At 34.7% G+C, this 19,621-nt stretch overlaps 3 protein-coding genes across 4 annotated transcripts; all 3 read left to right on the top strand.

The window, feature by feature from the left end:
* The first annotated feature begins 4,247 nt into the window (after positions 1–4,247).
* LOC116137826 (ethylene-responsive transcription factor 4-like) lies at positions 4,248–5,578 on the top strand. The gene has a single exon (XM_031423524.1). The coding sequence runs from the start codon at positions 4,337–4,339 to the stop codon at positions 5,027–5,029; it is 693 nt and encodes a 230-aa protein (XP_031279384.1). The 5' UTR covers positions 4,248–4,336; the 3' UTR covers positions 5,030–5,578.
* Positions 5,579–9,009: 3,431 nt separating this feature from the next.
* On the top strand, positions 9,010–10,340 carry LOC116137825 (ethylene-responsive transcription factor 4-like). Its single transcript, XM_031423523.1, has one exon. It carries the CDS (start codon positions 9,099–9,101, stop codon positions 9,789–9,791), a length of 693 nt encoding a protein of 230 aa, XP_031279383.1. The 5' UTR covers positions 9,010–9,098; the 3' UTR covers positions 9,792–10,340.
* Positions 10,341–14,959: 4,619 nt separating this feature from the next.
* Positions 14,960–18,923, top strand: LOC116137841 (protein yippee-like At5g53940). Of its 2 annotated transcripts, none has more exons than XM_031423541.1 (5): positions 14,960–15,257; positions 17,221–17,264; positions 17,913–18,021; positions 18,495–18,550; positions 18,620–18,923. In XM_031423541.1, the coding sequence occupies exons 1-5, from the start codon at positions 15,159–15,161 to the stop codon at positions 18,723–18,725; spliced, it is 414 nt and encodes a 137-aa protein (XP_031279401.1). In that variant the 5' UTR covers positions 14,960–15,158; the 3' UTR covers positions 18,726–18,923. The 2 variants fall into 2 exon arrangements, with proteins under 2 accessions (XP_031279401.1, XP_031279402.1); XM_031423542.1 differs by having other exon boundaries at positions 14,963–15,257; positions 18,650–18,923.
* The last annotated feature ends 698 nt before the right edge of the window (positions 18,924–19,621 follow it).

Genomic DNA, 19,621 nt, shown 5'->3' with positions numbered 1-19,621 from the left:
CATTTCCAGCCTTTCGTGCGCTATTAGGTTACCAGTTTCTTGCGGCCGACAATGGCTAGATTAGTGGGGGTGCATTGTTGATTTTTCAAACTTTTATTATAGGATTGTTTTTGCTAAGTTTTTAAATGTAGGGGGGTTATATTAATAATCTAAATAATAATATTTGATTAGAGGACAATTCAGTAATTTAAATAACATACCCACCAATATATTACTTCCAACTAAACATATTAATATAACATATTCACTAATTTATTCCAACCAACCAAACACATTTCCCTAAATATTTTCAGTAATTTTCAAGGTAATCTTTCTTTCTATAAATATAACATTCCCGGTAATACAACATTCCTGGAACCAAATGCACCCTTAATGTATCGTTGGAATTTATAATGTGATGGCTTAATTAGTATTTACTTAAGAGCAAACGACATATTCCCACCCGAGATTTAGCAAAAACCCAAGTTGATACTCTTGGTTGCATTTATTCAAGATTATCACCCTTAAAGTAAAGTTGCTTCCTTTATTTTAATAGATTCCCAACTTTTCATTGTAGTGCGACTCATGTTAACACACTAAAGTGTGCCAGCGCTTTCTTTGGTAGAAGACTGGCTCATGCTAGCAAAAAATAGCTCACTTTAGCAACATCCATGCTGACGGCTTTTAGCTTTTTTCGGCCGATTTCGAAGTTCAAAATCACTTATGAGACCACCGTTGGACTCCCTACAATCTCCTCTACAAAATCCATAGCTTCACTTGCCAACCTCACTCACTGTTTCTGACCACCTCCAACAGTCACTAACGGTGTTAGTTTAAGGGTGAGAATCTAAAATAAATGCAATTAGGAGTATCAACTTGGGATTTTACTAAATCTCGGGTGGGAATATGTCATTTACTCTTTACTTAAATATCACTATACAGTTTATTTTAATACCAAAAGATTAATAATAGGGGGATTTCTGTTATTTCTCTAAGTACAAAGAAATATCGTTACTTAATGATACCTTGGGGGAATTATTGTTATTAACGCTTTTCTTTTCCCTACTAGTAATTTAACAAAACCTTTGATGGTGATGCCCGTTGGGCCAATTAAACGGTAATATCATAATGATGGAAGATTGAACCTAGGAATTAGATTGAGACGTCAATAATTTAGTTATTAGCAGAGAATCGGCCAGAGTCCATATGATTAGATATTTCAGAGTGGACTTTGATTACCTTATCTAAAAATTAAATTAAAAATAAATTTGTTTTAAGGGTTTGAGGGCGGCATTTAAGGTGCCTGCAACGAAAGTCAGCTGTATTGAAAAGATTTAAAACCAACGTTTACTCTATGTTGGGTCAAGGCTTCTAATTTCTAAATAATCTAACGTAGTTTATGTTTAAGCCTCAACAAGTAGTATAGAATTGAAGATTGTAGAAACAGTCAAAAGCTTATTGTTTTCAAAGGAAATCATACCTAACAAGCCAACGTTTTTCAACTTCAGCCAATTTCCCATTGTAGCTTCCACGAAAGAGCCAAGGTCACTGTGGCTAATCAAGTTTCAACACACTAGAAGCCAAACTGATTGAACAAACATCAGTTGGACTTGGACAAGTTCTTGTTTGAAGCTTAAGCCGGTTCTTAATTCTGTGGTAGGCAAGTTAGATTTTATGATATCAATCTCATACACAGTGTTGATGATGAGCGGCTAGGTTCAGTGAATTAAGTTGATAATTTTTACTTTTTTTTTTTTTTTTTTTTGGGTTAGGTGTTTGTATCAAATATAATCTCGCCAACTTTCTGGATGTTCTATATCTATATATAGTTTACGTGTATTATAAGGCTCATGATCAGTAGTACAGTGCAAAAGTAAAGCTTATATAATACTTTAATTCAATAATGTTTTCAAATGAATTCATTCAAATGAAAGTCCAGCTCAGTCTATATTGGAATTTTGCGACTAAAGTGGAGGCGATCTCACTAAAAATTAGACCTACCCAGCGATCAAATAAAATATAATATCATATAAGCTAAAAGAAACAGTCATTTCAAATTTTCAAAATTGATACGAAGAAAGAATGGAGCTACATATAGATTTTATATGCAACGTAGAACCAGTAAAACCATTTGTGACAAGAAGGTGCAAGGAAAACGGCCCTACTCTTGCCCAAACATATGCCAAACGAATGAGCAAAGTCAAAAGCTTGCGTAGAGTCTAATCCTTTCAATGTACTGTAATGAGTTATCATGTGAAAACTCAATATGAACACAAGAAATTAGCCTCTAAATATCTTAAGAATTTCTTTATACTATTATTTTCCCACATGAAAATGCCCTAAACATTCAAGTTTAACATACATGATCAACATAAGTAAAAGATTGAACAAGTCTAGGGTTTGAATGTTTGCATATACATATATTTACTTTGTCACCAAGGAATGTCAACATGAAGTTCAAACAACTTTTAACAGTCTGACTCAATTGATAGTCAACACGCCAAATTAATTCCCAGAAGAAAATCAAGCATCTTCACCCATTGACTCCTGGACGGTGCGAGAGCGGGAGGATGATGAGTTTGATCATGTACCCCCCATTCACACTCCTGGTCCTGAAAATTCTGGTAGTGTTGTGCCAGTGCCACCCCATTGAAAAATAATAATGTAAACGACAATGAAAGGCACATGAAATTGCCGAACAAGCTGCTGCAATGGTGGCTACACCATGCTGATTCATCAAAGATTTTTCAAACTTAAATTAAAAAAAAAAAAAAAGGTACAGCCACCAGTTGGGGACACCTGTTGGTCAACGTGTTTCATGTTGCGAAGAGAAAGCTAATTTATATAATTTTGTTTCATGAGAATATTCTGATATACGATATTTCCGTTGGTTATTTGCCACGTAGCTTCCTTCATGCACACAGCCTTAAGTACATGCGGTGGTGGACCAGGACCACCCACCTTCCCTCTGGCAGCCAAAATATTCTGAATGATTTATTTATATATTGCAAAGTGAAAGCTGGAGAGATGTTATGATATGGACACTGTACTGTGCAGCAGCCAAATCTACGGTGGTTGTTCTAGGAAACACAACAATGCTTTTTCTTTATTATTTGTGGGATTCTGTATCTCTATACATGTCGATAAGATATTGCCATTATGGAATGATTCTCTGTATCTTATCTTCTCAACACCCACCAAACAATTATATATACTTAATACTAATTCTGCTGACTCCGTCTACGAAATCGAAGATTGAAAATGGGGCACCTGAATGTATAATAATACTTGCCTTTACGGCTGGACTTTTACAGTCAATTAACACAGGGCTTTCCCACTAAGTAAGGATTATCTTGTCATAGTTATTATCAACATTCTCATTTTGTCTTAAACATGAAAAACGGAAATCATCGAAACGTATAAAATAAAATAGGTAATTACTTTAATTATCATTTATTTGTTTGAAATTCGTGTTTTAAAATAATTAATCAGAACATTTAACGAAAAAATAGGATAGAGTAAATTTGCGGCGCGTGTAAGTCAAGGAATATAGGTAGGAGTGGAAGTAAGAGTTGTCGGGTGAGATTGATACTGGCGTCAGAAACTACTCATGTGGATAGTAGAAGGTTTTTCTACGCTTTTGCCTTGAACACGCGTAAGGAACAAATGAAAATGGGGCACCTTGTGATCGGTAAATGAGCAACACCTGTTGGTCCAAGCGAGCGGTTCAAAGGGATAAAGGCATGGGCTTAATAAAAGCCTGAAAAAAGATGAAAGAGAAAGAAAGGCAAAACAACAAGCAGCCTCCTCTCTCCTCAAATCCAAATATCTAACCAACTAATCCAAGTCACGCGGCGAGATAGCAGACTATGCCGACAACTTTTCAAACCGCCTAATTTTCCACCACTTTCTCTCCAAACCCACGCACCCTTTTTTTTTTTTTTTTTTTAATAATTTTAAATCATTAATTAAAAATATTAACTAATTGCGTAAATGAACGCGCGCTGGAAGGGAAGTGGGAAGTGGGAAATCAAATCTGCGTTTTACAGCCGTTAGATAATTGAATTGATTGATATACAGTATATCTGGTTTTCTGCTTGCTCGACAACCCACATGCCACGTAATTCGGAAACCAACATGACGATAATACCCCACCACACACACTCTTTCTCTCTCTCTTATCAGCCGCCCACAGTCAAATCCCTCGTTGACTGTGCCCCACCCTTTTATTCTCTCTCCTCCTTTCTCTATATAACCAACCTCACCTCCTCCTCTCTCCCATGCGTCCCCACCTTGTTACTTCTCTCTCAACACAGAAACCAAAACACTTATACTAACCTGAGAAACATTTAACGAAATGGCGCCCAGAGATAAGACGGCGGTTAACGGTAAACCTTACGGAACCAACAATAACAGCGGGAACGTTAAAGAGGTGCATTTTAGGGGAGTGAGAAAGAGGCCCTGGGGCCGATACGCCGCCGAGATTAGAGATCCCGGCAAGAAGAGCCGTGTTTGGCTTGGTACTTTTGACACCGCGGAAGAAGCTGCCCGAGCTTACGATGCCGCCGCCCGAGAATTCCGCGGCGCTAAAGCTAAAACTAACTTTCCCTTGCCTTGTGAGAATGTAACAAAGAAAATTTGTAATAATCAGAGTCCGAGTCAGAGTAGTACAGTGGAGTCATCGAGCCGGGAGCCGGCTCTGATGGTTGATTCTTCGCCTTTGGATCTAAATATCGGTGGTGGAAGGGGTGGTGGTAGTGGTGGATTTAACGCCGCCGTTAGATTTCCGTTTCAGCCCGTGGCTGGTGTTTTCGGTCCTGCGAATCAGGTGTTCTATTTTGATGCTATTGCTGCTATGAAGAATCAGCAGTATCAGCGGCTCAGATTCGATCATCATCAGAATTATGGTTTCCATGCTGCCGCGGCGGGGAACGGAAGTGTCCAAAGTGACTCTGATTCATCATCCATCGTTGATTTAAACCATCACGATGTTAAGCCAAGGAGAATTCTCGGTTTCGATCTTAATTTTCCTCCAGAAGAAATCGCCTGACTTTTTTTTTCCCCAGATAATGGCGTGTTTATCGGAGATCATAAAAACAATTTCTTTTATGTTCATTTTTTCATGGAAACTTTATTTTTTATTTCCCGTTTGAAGAAAAAAGAAAAGTAGGCTAGAAAAAAAAAAAAAAAATGACGGTCAGCTTTTCAGGTGATCTGTTGTGATTTTGATCACGGATGTGAATACGTAGCTGATCTCCACCTTTTTTGCAACAGAGAAGCCATCGAGTCTCTTCACTGTTGTTGGTAACTAGTTACTCTGTACTCGGTTCTTTTTTTAAAGAAAAGAAAAGAAAAATCAAATGAATTAAATTAACACATATATATTCCTGTATTATTTATTTATGGCTAAACGATGGTGTTTCGCCGGAATATTGGAAATAGATATTCCGGCCGTGCGGTAGTTGTGCGATATGTGTCAGTACGGATACTTTTGAATGTGAATTTTTTCAAATAATCATACTTGCTGCCACGTGGGTGTAGTATTATTCTATTTATGTTCAGTAAAAAGTGGACACGTGTCACAGCATGTAGATTGGTTTTTGTTTTTGTTTAATTTTGTACGTTGGATTTTGCAAGAGCATCATTTCATTTACAAGAAATCTAATAGGGCATGCCCTGCCACCTACTTTATAGGTGTGTTTTTTTATTTTAATACCAATAGATTAACAATAGGGGGATTTCTGTTATTTCTCTAAGTACAAAGAAATATCGTTACTTAATGATACCTCGGGGGAATTATTGTTATCAACGCTTCTCTTTTCCCTACTAGTAATTTAACAAAACCTTTGATGGTGATGCCCGTTGGGCCAATTAAACGGTAATATCATAATGATGGAAGATTTAACCCTAGGAGTTGGATTGAGAAGACAATAATTTAGTTATTAGCAGAGAATCGGCCAGAGTCCATATGATTAGATATTTCAGAGTGGACTTTGATTACCTTATCTAAAAGTTAAATTAAAAATAAATTTGTTTTAAGGGTTTGAGGACGGCATTTAAGGTGCCTGCAACGAAAGTCAGCTGTATTGAAAAGATTTAAAACCAACGTTTACTCTATGTTGGGTCAAGGCTTCTAATTTCTAAATAATCTAACGTAGTTTATGTTTAAGCCTCAACAAGTAGTATAGAATTGAAGATTGTAGAAACAGTCAAAAGCTTATTGTTTTCAAAGGAAATCATACCTAACAAGCCAACGTTTTTCAACTTCAGCCAATTTCCCATTGTAGCTTCCACGAAAGAGCCAAGGTCACTGTGGCTAATCAAGTTTCAACACACTAGAAGCCAAACTGATTGAACAAACATCAGTTGGACTTGGACAAGTTCTTGTTTGAAGCTTAAGCCGGTTCTTAATTCTGTGGTAGGCAAGTTAGATTTTATGATATCAATCTCATACACAGTGTTGATGATGAGCGGCTAGGTTCAGTGAATTAAGTTGATAATTTTTACTTTTTTTTTTTTTTTTTTTTGGGTTAGGTGTTTGTATCAAATATAATCTCGCCAACTTTCTGGATGTTCTATATCTATATATAGTTTACGTGTATTATAAGGCTCATGATCAGTAGTACAGTGCAAAAGTAAAGCTTATATAATACTTTAATTCAATAATGTTTTCAAATGAATTCATTCAAATGAAAGTCCAGCTCAGTCTATATTGGAATTTTGCGACTAAAGTGGAGGCGATCTCACTAAAAATTAGACCTACCCAGCGATCAAATAAAATATAATATCATATAAGCTAAAAGAAACAGTCATTTCAAATTTTCAAAATTGATACGAAGAAAGAATGGAGCTACATATAGATTTTATATGCAACGTAGAACCAGTAAAACCATTTGTGACAAGAAGGTGCAAGGAAAACGGCCCTACTCTTGCCCAAACATATGCCAAACGAATGAGCAAAGTCAAAAGCTTGCGTAGAGTCTAATCCTTTCAATGTACTGTAATGAGTTATCATGTGAAAACTCAATATGAACACAAGAAATTAGCCTCTAAATATCTTAAGAATTTCTTTATACTATTATTTTCCCACATGAAAATGCCCTAAACATTCAAGTTTAACATACATGATCAACATAAGTAAAAGATTGAACAAGTCTAGGGTTTGAATGTTTGCATATACATATATTTACTTTGTCACCAAGGAATGTCAACATGAAGTTCAAACAACTTTTAACAGTCTGACTCAATTGATAGTCAACACGCCAAATTAATTCCCAGAAGAAAATCAAGCATCTTCACCCATTGACTCCTGGACGGTGCGAGAGCGGGAGGATGATGAGTTTGATCATGTACCCCCCATTCACACTCCTGGTCCTGAAAATTCTGGTAGTGTTGTGCCAGTGCCACCCCATTGAAAAATAATAATGTAAACGACAATGAAAGGCACATGAAATTGCCGAACAAGCTGCTGCAATGGTGGCTACACCATGCTGATTCATCAAAGATTTTTCAAACTTAAATTAAAAAAAAAAAAAAAGGTACAGCCACCAGTTGGGGACACCTGTTGGTCAACGTGTTTCATGTTGCGAAGAGAAAGCTAATTTATATAATTTTGTTTCATGAGAATATTCTGATATACGATATTTCCGTTGGTTATTTGCCACGTAGCTTCCTTCATGCACACAGCCTTAAGTACATGCGGTGGTGGACCAGGACCACCCACCTTCCCTCTGGCAGCCAAAATATTCTGAATGATTTATTTATATATTGCAAAGTGAAAGCTGGAGAGATGTTATGATATGGACACTGTACTGTGCAGCAGCCAAATCTACGGTGGTTGTTCTAGGAAACACAACAATGCTTTTTCTTTATTATTTGTGGGATTCTGTATCTCTATACATGTCGATAAGATATTGCCATTATGGAATGATTCTCTGTATCTTATCTTCTCAACACCCACCAAACAATTATATATACTTAATACTAATTCTGCTGACTCCGTCTACGAAATCGAAGATTGAAAATGGGGCACCTGAATGTATAATAATACTTGCCTTTACGGCTGGACTTTTACAGTCAATTAACACAGGGCTTTCCCACTAAGTAAGGATTATCTTGTCATAGTTATTATCAACATTCTCATTTTGTCTTAAACATGAAAAACGGAAATCATCGAAACGTATAAAATAAAATAGGTAATTACTTTAATTATCATTTATTTGTTTGAAATTCGTGTTTTAAAATAATTAATCAGAACATTTAACGAAAAAATAGGATAGAGTAAATTTGCGGCGCGTGTAAGTCAAGGAATATAGGTAGGAGTGGAAGTAAGAGTTGTCGGGTGAGATTGATACTGGCGTCAGAAACTACTCATGTGGATAGTAGAAGGTTTTTCTACGCTTTTGCCTTGAACACGCGTAAGGAACAAATGAAAATGGGGCACCTTGTGATCGGTAAATGAGCAACACCTGTTGGTCCAAGCGAGCGGTTCAAAGGGATAAAGGCATGGGCTTAATAAAAGCCTGAAAAAAGATGAAAGAGAAAGAAAGGCAAAACAACAAGCAGCCTCCTCTCTCCTCAAATCCAAATATCTAACCAACTAATCCAAGTCACGCGGCGAGATAGCAGACTATGCCGACAACTTTTCAAACCGCCTAATTTTCCACCACTTTCTCTCCAAACCCACGCACCCTTTTTTTTTTTTTTTTTTTAATAATTTTAAATCATTAATTAAAAATATTAACTAATTGCGTAAATGAACGCGCGCTGGAAGGGAAGTGGGAAGTGGGAAATCAAATCTGCGTTTTACAGCCGTTAGATAATTGAATTGATTGATATACAGTATATCTGGTTTTCTGCTTGCTCGACAACCCACATGCCACGTAATTCGGAAACCAACATGACGATAATACCCCACCACACACACTCTTTCTCTCTCTCTTATCAGCCGCCCACAGTCAAATCCCTCGTTGACTGTGCCCCACCCTTTTATTCTCTCTCCTCCTTTCTCTATATAACCAACCTCACCTCCTCCTCTCTCCCATGCGTCCCCACCTTGTTACTTCTCTCTCAACACAGAAACCAAAACACTTATACTAACCTGAGAAACATTTAACGAAATGGCGCCCAGAGATAAGACGGCGGTTAACGGTAAACCTTACGGAACCAACAATAACAGCGGGAACGTTAAAGAGGTGCATTTTAGGGGAGTGAGAAAGAGGCCCTGGGGCCGATACGCCGCCGAGATTAGAGATCCCGGCAAGAAGAGCCGTGTTTGGCTTGGTACTTTTGACACCGCGGAAGAAGCTGCCCGAGCTTACGATGCCGCCGCCCGAGAATTCCGCGGCGCTAAAGCTAAAACTAACTTTCCCTTGCCTTGTGAGAATGTAACAAAGAAAATTTGTAATAATCAGAGTCCGAGTCAGAGTAGTACAGTGGAGTCATCGAGCCGGGAGCCGGCTCTGATGGTTGATTCTTCGCCTTTGGATCTAAATATCGGTGGTGGAAGGGGTGGTGGTAGTGGTGGATTTAACGCCGCCGTTAGATTTCCGTTTCAGCCCGTGGCTGGTGTTTTCGGTCCTGCGAATCAGGTGTTCTATTTTGATGCTATTGCTGCTATGAAGAATCAGCAGTATCAGCGGCTCAGATTCGATCATCATCAGAATTATGGTTTCCATGCTGCCGCGGCGGGGAACGGAAGTGTCCAAAGTGACTCTGATTCATCATCCATCGTTGATTTAAACCATCACGATGTTAAGCCAAGGAGAATTCTCGGTTTCGATCTTAATTTTCCTCCAGAAGAAATCGCCTGACTTTTTTTTTCCCCAGATAATGGCGTGTTTATCGGAGATCATAAAAACAATTTCTTTTATGTTCATTTTTTCATGGAAACTTTATTTTTTATTTCCCGTTTGAAGAAAAAAGAAAAGTAGGCTAGAAAAAAAAAAAAAAAATGACGGTCAGCTTTTCAGGTGATCTGTTGTGATTTTGATCACGGATGTGAATACGTAGCTGATCTCCACCTTTTTTGCAACAGAGAAGCCATCGAGTCTCTTCACTGTTGTTGGTAACTAGTTACTCTGTACTCGGTTCTTTTTTTAAAGAAAAGAAAAGAAAAATCAAATGAATTAAATTAACACATATATATTCCTGTATTATTTATTTATGGCTAAACGATGGTGTTTCGCCGGAATATTGGAAATAGATATTCCGGCCGTGCGGTAGTTGTGCGATATGTGTCAGTACGGATACTTTTGAATGTGAATTTTTTCAAATAATCATACTTGCTGCCACGTGGGTGTAGTATTATTCTATTTATGTTCAGTAAAAAGTGGACACGTGTCACAGCATGTAGATTGGTTTTTGTTTTTGTTTAATTTTGTACGTTGGATTTTGCAAGAGCATCATTTCATTTACAAGAAATCTAATAGGGCATGCCCTGCCACCTACTTTATAGGTGTGTTTTGAATTCGATGAATAAATCAATTTACCATTAAGTTTTCTAATTTTGTTTTCATTATAGAACAGTGTTCGGACGTTTTGGGGGTTGCTTCATTAAATGTTGGCTTTATATCGGTTGGTCTTAGAATTGGTAACAGTGGAAATGTTAATTTAAAGGACTGTTGACAAAATTTGTATCATCTTTAAGCTAAGCATTAATTAGGAGAAATGTCTATTAATTGGAGTTAATCAAATCTACAACCACCAGATATTATTATAATTATATATAGAACCATAGTATATCTGGTACCAAAAAGAGTGTTGGCCGACCGCCGACCTTACCTTTTGATTCTTGCTTTATGCATAAGTTAATTAATATGAGTATTATATTAATTAACAATAAAACTGCACATTTGTTTTTTAAGGCTTTGACGTGGAATTGATCTTCAGCATTAATTTAGTAACAGCTTGCATGATTACAGCTATTAAGTATACTTTAACAAACGCATCACAACATTGTCATCTGCCTTGACCAAGTCTTTTATGTTTTTTTTTAAACAAAATAAAATCCCTTCAATTCGGTAACTTTGGCAACATTCATGACCGTATTATTATTTTACAAAGGGAAAAAGACAATTCTTTTTTCAGTAACATAATTAATAAGCTAGCTGTAATCATGCTTTACCAGCAAAAAATGAACCTTTCATCCTCATATTATATATATATATAATATGCCGGGTGATGTGGAAGCGCAATAAAAAGCGCGTGAGCAGAAAAAAGAGAGGTTTCTAGGTAGGAGACCAAGAGGTAATTTTCCGCGTTTACTGGGTATATAGAGATTCGTGTCAATGGTGCACGTGTAATACGGCCCATGAGTTTTAGCGCGTGTGTGATGTGATTCAAACAAGTTCATGTTTTGACGCGAAAAAAGATGGGGAAAGCAGACAAAACTGGGGACCACGTGTACGCGGGCGCTTGAAGTGGAAGTGGGGAAGCGCGGCTGCCGCTTTTGGTGGGTCCCGGTCTTTGCTCGTCAATATCTATACAAGGATTTCGCTTTGCCTTTTTAAAATTTTTTTTTTCTTTTTAAAATTTAAATTCAATCCTAATCAAACTCTTATTTGATTTTTTTAATTAAATCGCGTATTATATGTAACACTTACACACGCAATATCGGCTCAACTTGTTTAGTTTATTAGATTTAAAATGTATTAAATTTACTCTTAATTCAAATGTTTTTTAAATTTAATAAAATTTTAAATATATGAAAACACTAGATGTATTTCTATTTATAAAAACTATATAATGAAGTGATTATGCTTAATCATTGTTGTTTGTTACTGGTGGATATGTGACATGGGATGGCATGTTTTTTATTAAGATGACATGCGACATGTGACATGCGACATGCATGCATTAATAATATAATAAGTAAAACACAAAGAATACGGCGCGGAGAAGCCGTGAGCAAAGGTGACGTGTCGGATTAAGACAGACAGATACGCCGGCGGTTTGCGTTAAAGCTTTCATAAGCAGGGGACCCACATTCCACCAGCACCATTCGATTTTAGATTTTAAGACAGACACAGAGACAGAGAGAGAGAGAGAGAGAGAGAGAGAAGGTGGTGATGCCTCGTGATACGCCACGTTTCGCGGTCGAGAGACTGAAAACAAACAACTAAAATAAAAATAAAAAAGTTTTTATTCCATGAAAAGCAACCGCGAAATAATTAATTTGAAAAAAGCGAGTAGGTGGTGGGGTGTGGGCGGCTACGCTACTGTTAGCTTTTTAAGTGGACTTTTGTTGCCTTTGAGGTGACAGCTCCTTGTTTTCTCTTAAAATACTTGGCGTAATTTAGCAGTGCAGTTTAGCTGCTACAGATTTCTAGAATGGTCGGCTGTACTGTATATCAAGCGGCAGCCTCTTCTTTTTAATCATTTCCAACGACGTCGTAGGCTCGTGGCTTTACTTTACTCAAATGGAAGATTTTTTCTTGAAAGGACTATTTTGGTAATTTTGTCCTTTGAATTAGTTTAGAACCATTATGATTTTTGAAATGTGAGGATAAGATTAATGTAAATAGTGCTCTAATTATGTCACACGTGTGAAGGAATCAAATGTTGATTTGCAGGGGGTTAACCTTTTTGTCCCTGAGGTCTGGAGAAATTTCAGAATAGTCCCCGTCAGTTTCAGACAACTGGATGAGCTTGACACTTACTCCTATGATCTATAAGATGATTGATTGACAGATCTTTTTATTAACTTTCTCTTATAGATATAGTTTGTAATATTTTTTCTCATAAATATAATATAATAATTTATAATTGGTTAGTTTATAATTGATTGGATAAAACTCATTAAAAGTTAATCAATTATAAGTATTGTATTGTTTTTGTGAGAAAAAATTAATAAAAAGAAAATATTACGGTTTCTCCTAACCTAGAGATGAAAATGGTATTAACTCTTATTGGCACCCACATGGCTTATATATTAATTAATAAATAATATTTTATTCATATTTCATTGATCAATGTATAAATGCAAGATTAATATTAATTAAATAATGAAAAATAGGTGCATTACATAGTTGGGGTGACGCATTGAGATTCCAAACTTAATTTCTCATCAATAAAACAAAGAGAACAAATTAGAAGTCAAGGATATAAATTGCACACATGGAACTCACTAATAAAGGAGACATGTCATTTCACATAAATAATACTGTATTATTTTTATAATTCTTCCATATCTGAAAAGCGGATTTGTATATATCCAACCCATAACGATCGACCATAATGGCCAGTTGAGTGAGAATATGACCAAATATGATAAGCTCACATTGCATATAAATATGTTACGGTTATATAATAATGTTTTATTTAATTAAAAGATTTGTTGGGTGTGGCACGTTATCAGAGTGAGAAGAATAATAATTAGCGTGACATAGATTAAAGTATGTAATATAAATGATTGATTGAATACCATCATATTCCACCAACTCTATAATGAATAATAAAAAGCTAAAGGGGTGTGGTCATGTAAATTAATTTTGGTCAAACTTCCTAATCATTTTCTTGATTTAAATTTGTCCCAATTTGGCATGTAATCATGTGATTAAAGCTTTTAATTTATTAGGGAAAATGAAATTGATTTGTAACTTCCTTCAATTAAAACCAGCATTTATTAGGGTTTGTTTTTGGAGTGATAAACGGATACGTTAAAATAATATAAATATATAAGTTATGATTTCATAATAAGGATCGTCTAACAAGGTGGAATGACTAATTAATCAGAAACAGAACTATCACATAACTAGTTTTTATTTTTTATTTTTTTTTATGATGAGATGCAATCTCAACTAATTTTACTCTATTAGGTATTAACATATTCAAATTTATAACATCTAAATAATACATCCAAGAATTTCTACAAATACTCACTGCCAAAAAAATAGTTATCAATTTAACTTAATTGCTTATGTAGTTTTGTTATGCAATTAAATAAAATTTAACTTGATTATTACATTTTATAATTTATTAGGGTTGTTTTGGGAGTGATAACTGATTCATTAAAATAATATAAGATACATGAGTCATGATTCCATAATTAAGGATCATCTAATAAGTGTGAATGTCTAAATTATAATTAATAACAGAAAATACTTATCAATTAACTTAACAATTAAATAAATTTTCTAAAAAATTTTAAGTTGATTATTACATTTTATAATTTGATGCTTTAATACTTTTTTTTTTTTTTTTTGTAATCGGGTATCCAAGCCAACTTGCATGCACATCTTAAAGTTTATTGAATATATTACAAACTCAAAGGATCTGGTAAATCATAATATCGTAAATAATTCAAAGATTTGAATGCATAAATTCAATAAAAGACTGCGAAACCAAGTTCTTAGAGTTGATGCTTTAATACTTACCAACTGTTGGGTATTGACCATTCATTTCTCCTATAAGAATTATATATATATTAAGAAATAACGTCATTGAATTTATTAAGAAATTTTGATAAAAATTGGTTTAGAGTATCTCTAAGGTACTTTTTATATGACCTAAACTATTTATTATAAAAAGTTTATTCATACAAATAAGAGTGAGTTTGACTCTTTACATATAGAGAGTTAAATTTCACTCTCTATTATAATTTTAATTAATAAATTACAGTTTCTATATATTTTATTTATTAATTTTTTCTTCTATTAAATCTCTTTCTTGAAAAAACATATTTTCTCTTATAAAATTAAAAGAGTCTATTGAATTTGAATAAAAATTTTATTTTTTATGTTTATAAATTAATAAAGATGTTCTTTAAAATAAAGAGTATTATTAGAGTTGCTCTTATAATCCAATCTTATAAATTTTCCCTCACAACTTTAATTTTATAGTTTAATTAGTTTGTAATTAAACAGATAAAACTCACCAGATTTATTTATAAACTGACGAATCGTGAGTTTACACGTCAGAGTTAAAGATAGGGTTATAAGCGTGGGAATTATTGAGCGCATTAAAAGAGAATGAGAAACACGAGGAAACCGGGCGTTGCCAGTTACCGGTAGTGGAAAGGGGAAGTGATGGAGGGGAGACAAATGTCTGCTAATGGTCATGTGAATTGAACATGAGTTGTTGTAAGTAATTGCGGTGAGGTAAATAGTAGTTGTCAATTGCGAGAAATTCATAATGAGTCTGAGAGATCATACTTAGTTGTTGTTGTTGTGGGCAATCCGATGGGGAGAGTTTTCCTGGTAGAGTTACAGAGCAGGTCTTTTTATAAATGCAGATTTTGCCATACTCATCTTGCTCCTTCTGATAATATTCTTTCCTGGGTACTCTCTTTTTTCTCTTCTATTTTATCTCTTTTTCTTGTTTTTGTTAGGAACCAAATTCAGTTCGTTTGATTTGGAAAAATTTATGAACAATTCGTTGTTTTAAAATTTATCAGTATTCACTACAAAGGGTAGAATCAGTTAAAGTATGTGAATTTGATTTTGTTGAATCGAGTGGTTTGAAGGTTTTGACCAAAAATTAACTGGGTTTATATAATTTAGTTGAAAATTTGTTGGTTTCAGAAGGCTAGGTTGAAATTTGTGGGTTGGTCATGAATGGATTTACTGAATTTGGTACTGTTAAACTTGCTTTGTATTGAGGGAAGTGATGGTATTGTCTGGTTTACGCAATTAACTGAATGCATTATTGTATGGGGAAATTGGTTTTTAGGTATCAATATTTGTTAGATTATATATAACAACTTATTCGTGGCTAAGTTGTTTGCCATTTCAAAGAAACTGCAGCACTGAGACTGTTTTATTATTTAGTGGATTGTTGGAAGATAGATCTTTCTTTTTGTCTTTAACAATATTGACAAGACGTAAGATTGGTGTCATTAGAGATGTTATGGTGAATTAAGGATAGGAAAGAGTCTTAACTTAAAGATTTGTTGAGAATTATAAGGGCAAACTTACTGAGAACCACAGAGATTAGGATTCCTGAAATTTGAATTATAGTCATCATTTGCGTATTAAACTATTAGGTAAGGTTCAATATTATAAATTTGTACAATAGGCTATCTCACAATAATAAGATTTGGTTTTAAGGTCTAGTAAATTCAGTGAAAGGCCGAGATCAGACTTGAGTTGGTCGAGATTCATTTGATTTAGAGACAGTTAACTCTTTTATAATGCTAAATAGCCATTTCACGAGCTTAAGCTATTAGGTAAAAACCTTAAATTAATATATAAGGCTAAAAATAAGTTTTTTTGAAAGTCTTTCGGTCAAGTGAAGAGAAATATGGGACCCCTTTCTTTTATTAACTATTAGATAAATTATTTTTAAGGATAAGCAAATGGAAGAGGACTGTGAACATAAAGTTGTAATAGGATGAATGAATGTGGATCTGCTTTTCTCTGTTGTTTAAAAAAAAAAATTCAACATAAAGGTCATTAAACATTACTGATCCCCACCAATTAGGGTTATCATTTTATACATAAAGTAGCTGCTTTCAAGACTTGACTTCATACTTTGCACTTGTTGCGATACTACCTTTTCAATTGCACAAAGCAATGACATCGAATCCTTTCCATGAAACTTTCAATAGATGACTGTATTACTAGCATTACTTAAGAGTAGACGAATGAGGATATTCAGATTGTTGAGTGGCATCTGACGACGTAACTGATGTGATATTTTTGTGGAATAACATGCGTCTAATGTTGTGCTTGCTTGAGTATAGCATTTATTTGAATAATTTTTCCTATAAAGGCTGATTTGTTTGATCATCCTCCACTTCTATGGAAATGAGAAGATATTTGTAAGCCCCTTCTAAGTAGTTTACCTGAAAATAAATTCAGCATTTCCTTAGGCTGTGAGCAAGTCCAAGAAGAAAAACAACTGGCTGTCACAATCCATACATGTCAGCATTTTCTCTAAACATAATTAATTGGGTTTGGTTTGAATCATACTTTATAGTTTTGAAAGTGAAGCTTGTAATGAGATTTTGGCACTTAATGATGGATTAAAGTTACAATTGGTCTTTCTCCAATTATCTGTTGATATGCACTCATAGAGAGACATGTAGTATCTCATTGATGAACTATTTAGCTGAAAGGGTAAAACTCATGAAACATAATCCTTAAAATGTTCTATGCCTTAATGTCTCATATGAATTGATCTTATGTTTTCTATTCTTGGGATTATTTTCTGCTATTTTGTTTGTAAATTATACAATAGTCTATTTAATATGCTGTGCCATTTACATTTTAACCTTACTTTGTTGCTCTGTAATATGACCAGTCTTTTAATTGTCGTCGAGGAAGGGCATACCTCTTCAGTGATGTGTAAGTTTTTCTTTTTATAATTTCTTCTTTAAGCTGCTCTTTTATCTTTTTATTTCTGGAGTAAAATGCTTATCTTTTTTTCATTTTATTTTTTCAAATTATTTGCGACTGTAAATAAATTTTTTCTCTTTGCAACGAGTCAGACTTCATGGAAAATTAAATTAACTGATTTCTTTCTTTTTAATTTACTTTAATCCAATCACCATTAAGTTGGGGAAATCGTTTAAACTATTTGGCTAGGAAGACAGCTTGGTTTTTAGAAAATGCTATAAGCCAGTTTCTGCGTGCTCTCTCCCAATACAATTTGAATCACAAAGCATTGCTTCTATATGGAAATTACTGAACACTTTATTCTGACTGCTAAATTTTATTTTCATAAATTATTTATTCAAGTATTATCTCCAAATTTCATGAGATTGACAATGTAAATGTAATCAAACTTCAACCTATAATGGAGTTATTCAGCATGTTGATCTCAATGATATTTGCTTCGGTTGATTCTACTTTTAGTTTTTAGTATGAAGTATGTCTTTTTTATTTTGGATATTACAGCATTCAACAAAATATTGAAGGTCTTGCAGTTCATAGATCGTATGGTTGAATGTTTCTATTTCTTGAATTGACTTGATTCATGGAATTTCCATTTAGGGTAAATATAACGCTTGGACCCCAAGAAGACAAGATGATGCTGTCTGGTATGCATACTGTGGAAGATATATTTTGCGTCTGCTGTGGACAAATTCTTGGTTGGAAATATGTTAGTTCTGCTGATCTTCTATTACCTGTTTTTCCTTGATAATAATAATAATTTAGAGGGGTTGGGCAGATGGTGTGTGCTTAAGAATGGAAATATGGCGCTTGCACAGAGAATCACTGAACGAAGAAATTTTTTCTGGAAATGTTACTTTTGTAAAACCTGTAATAGTTTGTTTTGTCAAAAATACTTTTCAAGAAAATCAAATTCAGTCTCCATGTTAACAATATAAGGGGAAAAAAAAAATAAAAAAAAAACTCTAAAAATGCATCCTATATTAACCATGATCATCTGCACAAGGGGCCTTTGCCAGCTTCACCTAGAGCATTTTGATTCGTTGCCATACACAAGTATATATTGTATATATATGTCTTTTTTCTTTTCGTAATGTTATTTGAATTCAGTCCGATATCTTCCAATCAATACATCAACTTATAGTAAACAGCAAAAATTTATGTGCTGTGTATGATATGTAGGTAGCTGCGCACGACAAAAACCAAAAATACAAAGAAGGGAAGTTTGTTCTGGAAAGGTACCGAATGTCTTTTGAATTTTATTTTCAATCTATGTCTTACTAAAATTTAACCCAATGATTGTGCAGTACTGCAATACTCATGCACTTTTCTAACAGATGGAGGATAGCAGAGGCGACGGAAGAACTTAATTTGGATGCTTGTGCTGGTTCAAGTGACGCAGACACTCCTTAGAAATGAACTTGCATGACTCTTCACAAATAAAAGTGAGACAAAAGGTTATAGATGATATACAATCCCATAGCTATAGACATTGCTTATGCAACATAAACCCCGTTTCATCACTGGAAGGCCTTCCAGGAATGTTTTAGGCGCATAGTCGTTATTTATACAGCCACCGGTCTGGAATGGAGAAGTAGTTTGAGATATTTAACTACAGGTTTCATTGACATTGTTACTATAATCTCTGGTTTTCAATCTCCATGCATTTTTTTTCACCATTTTGTGCTTAACTATTTAAGGTATATTTAGCAGGCTAATCATTTGGAAGGCCATATAGCTTCATCTTTGCCCAGTTAATTGTACCTAAACAAGGCAAAGGGCAAAGGGTCCCTCATGTTTTTATCGGGAAAATAATAATACCCCATTGTCCCATGACGGAAATAATGTGTCATGAAAAAATGTAGCTGCCGGACGCTTTACTTTGTCCATCAATAAGTGGATGGAAAAGGGAAAGATAAGTTAATTACCAAGGACCATTTTTCCCCTCATTCGTCTCTTTTCTCTTTTCACTTTCTCGTCAACCAAACACATGCACGGAAAAAGACTCCCCCTCCCCCCTTCTTTTTTTTTTTTCTTTCTCCTTGTGCCTTCTTTGAAGTTCATAGGTCAAATTTGAAACATATTTAGAACGTTTTTTTAATGATCAATTAGACTTAAGTATGTTTGACCCCCAGGAGTTAAGACGAATAAAATTCAAATGTTCCTTCCACCATTTACAAGAACTCCAATTAAACACGTGATTCTCATGTTCAATGTGGAAACGATAAATTCAGAATTTAGGTCCCCGTTGATAATACTAATACTAATCCTATAAGAGTAATGTTATATTTATATTATTTTTTATGCCA

The sequence above is a fragment of the Pistacia vera genome, unplaced genomic scaffold (assembly GCF_008641045.1).
Source record: "Pistacia vera cultivar Batoury unplaced genomic scaffold, PisVer_v2 Contig335, whole genome shotgun sequence".
Lineage (NCBI taxonomy): Eukaryota > Viridiplantae > Streptophyta > Magnoliopsida > Sapindales > Anacardiaceae > Pistacia > Pistacia vera.
Note: the sequence above shows the minus strand (reverse complement) of the source record. Positions and strands in the feature narration are given on the sequence as shown.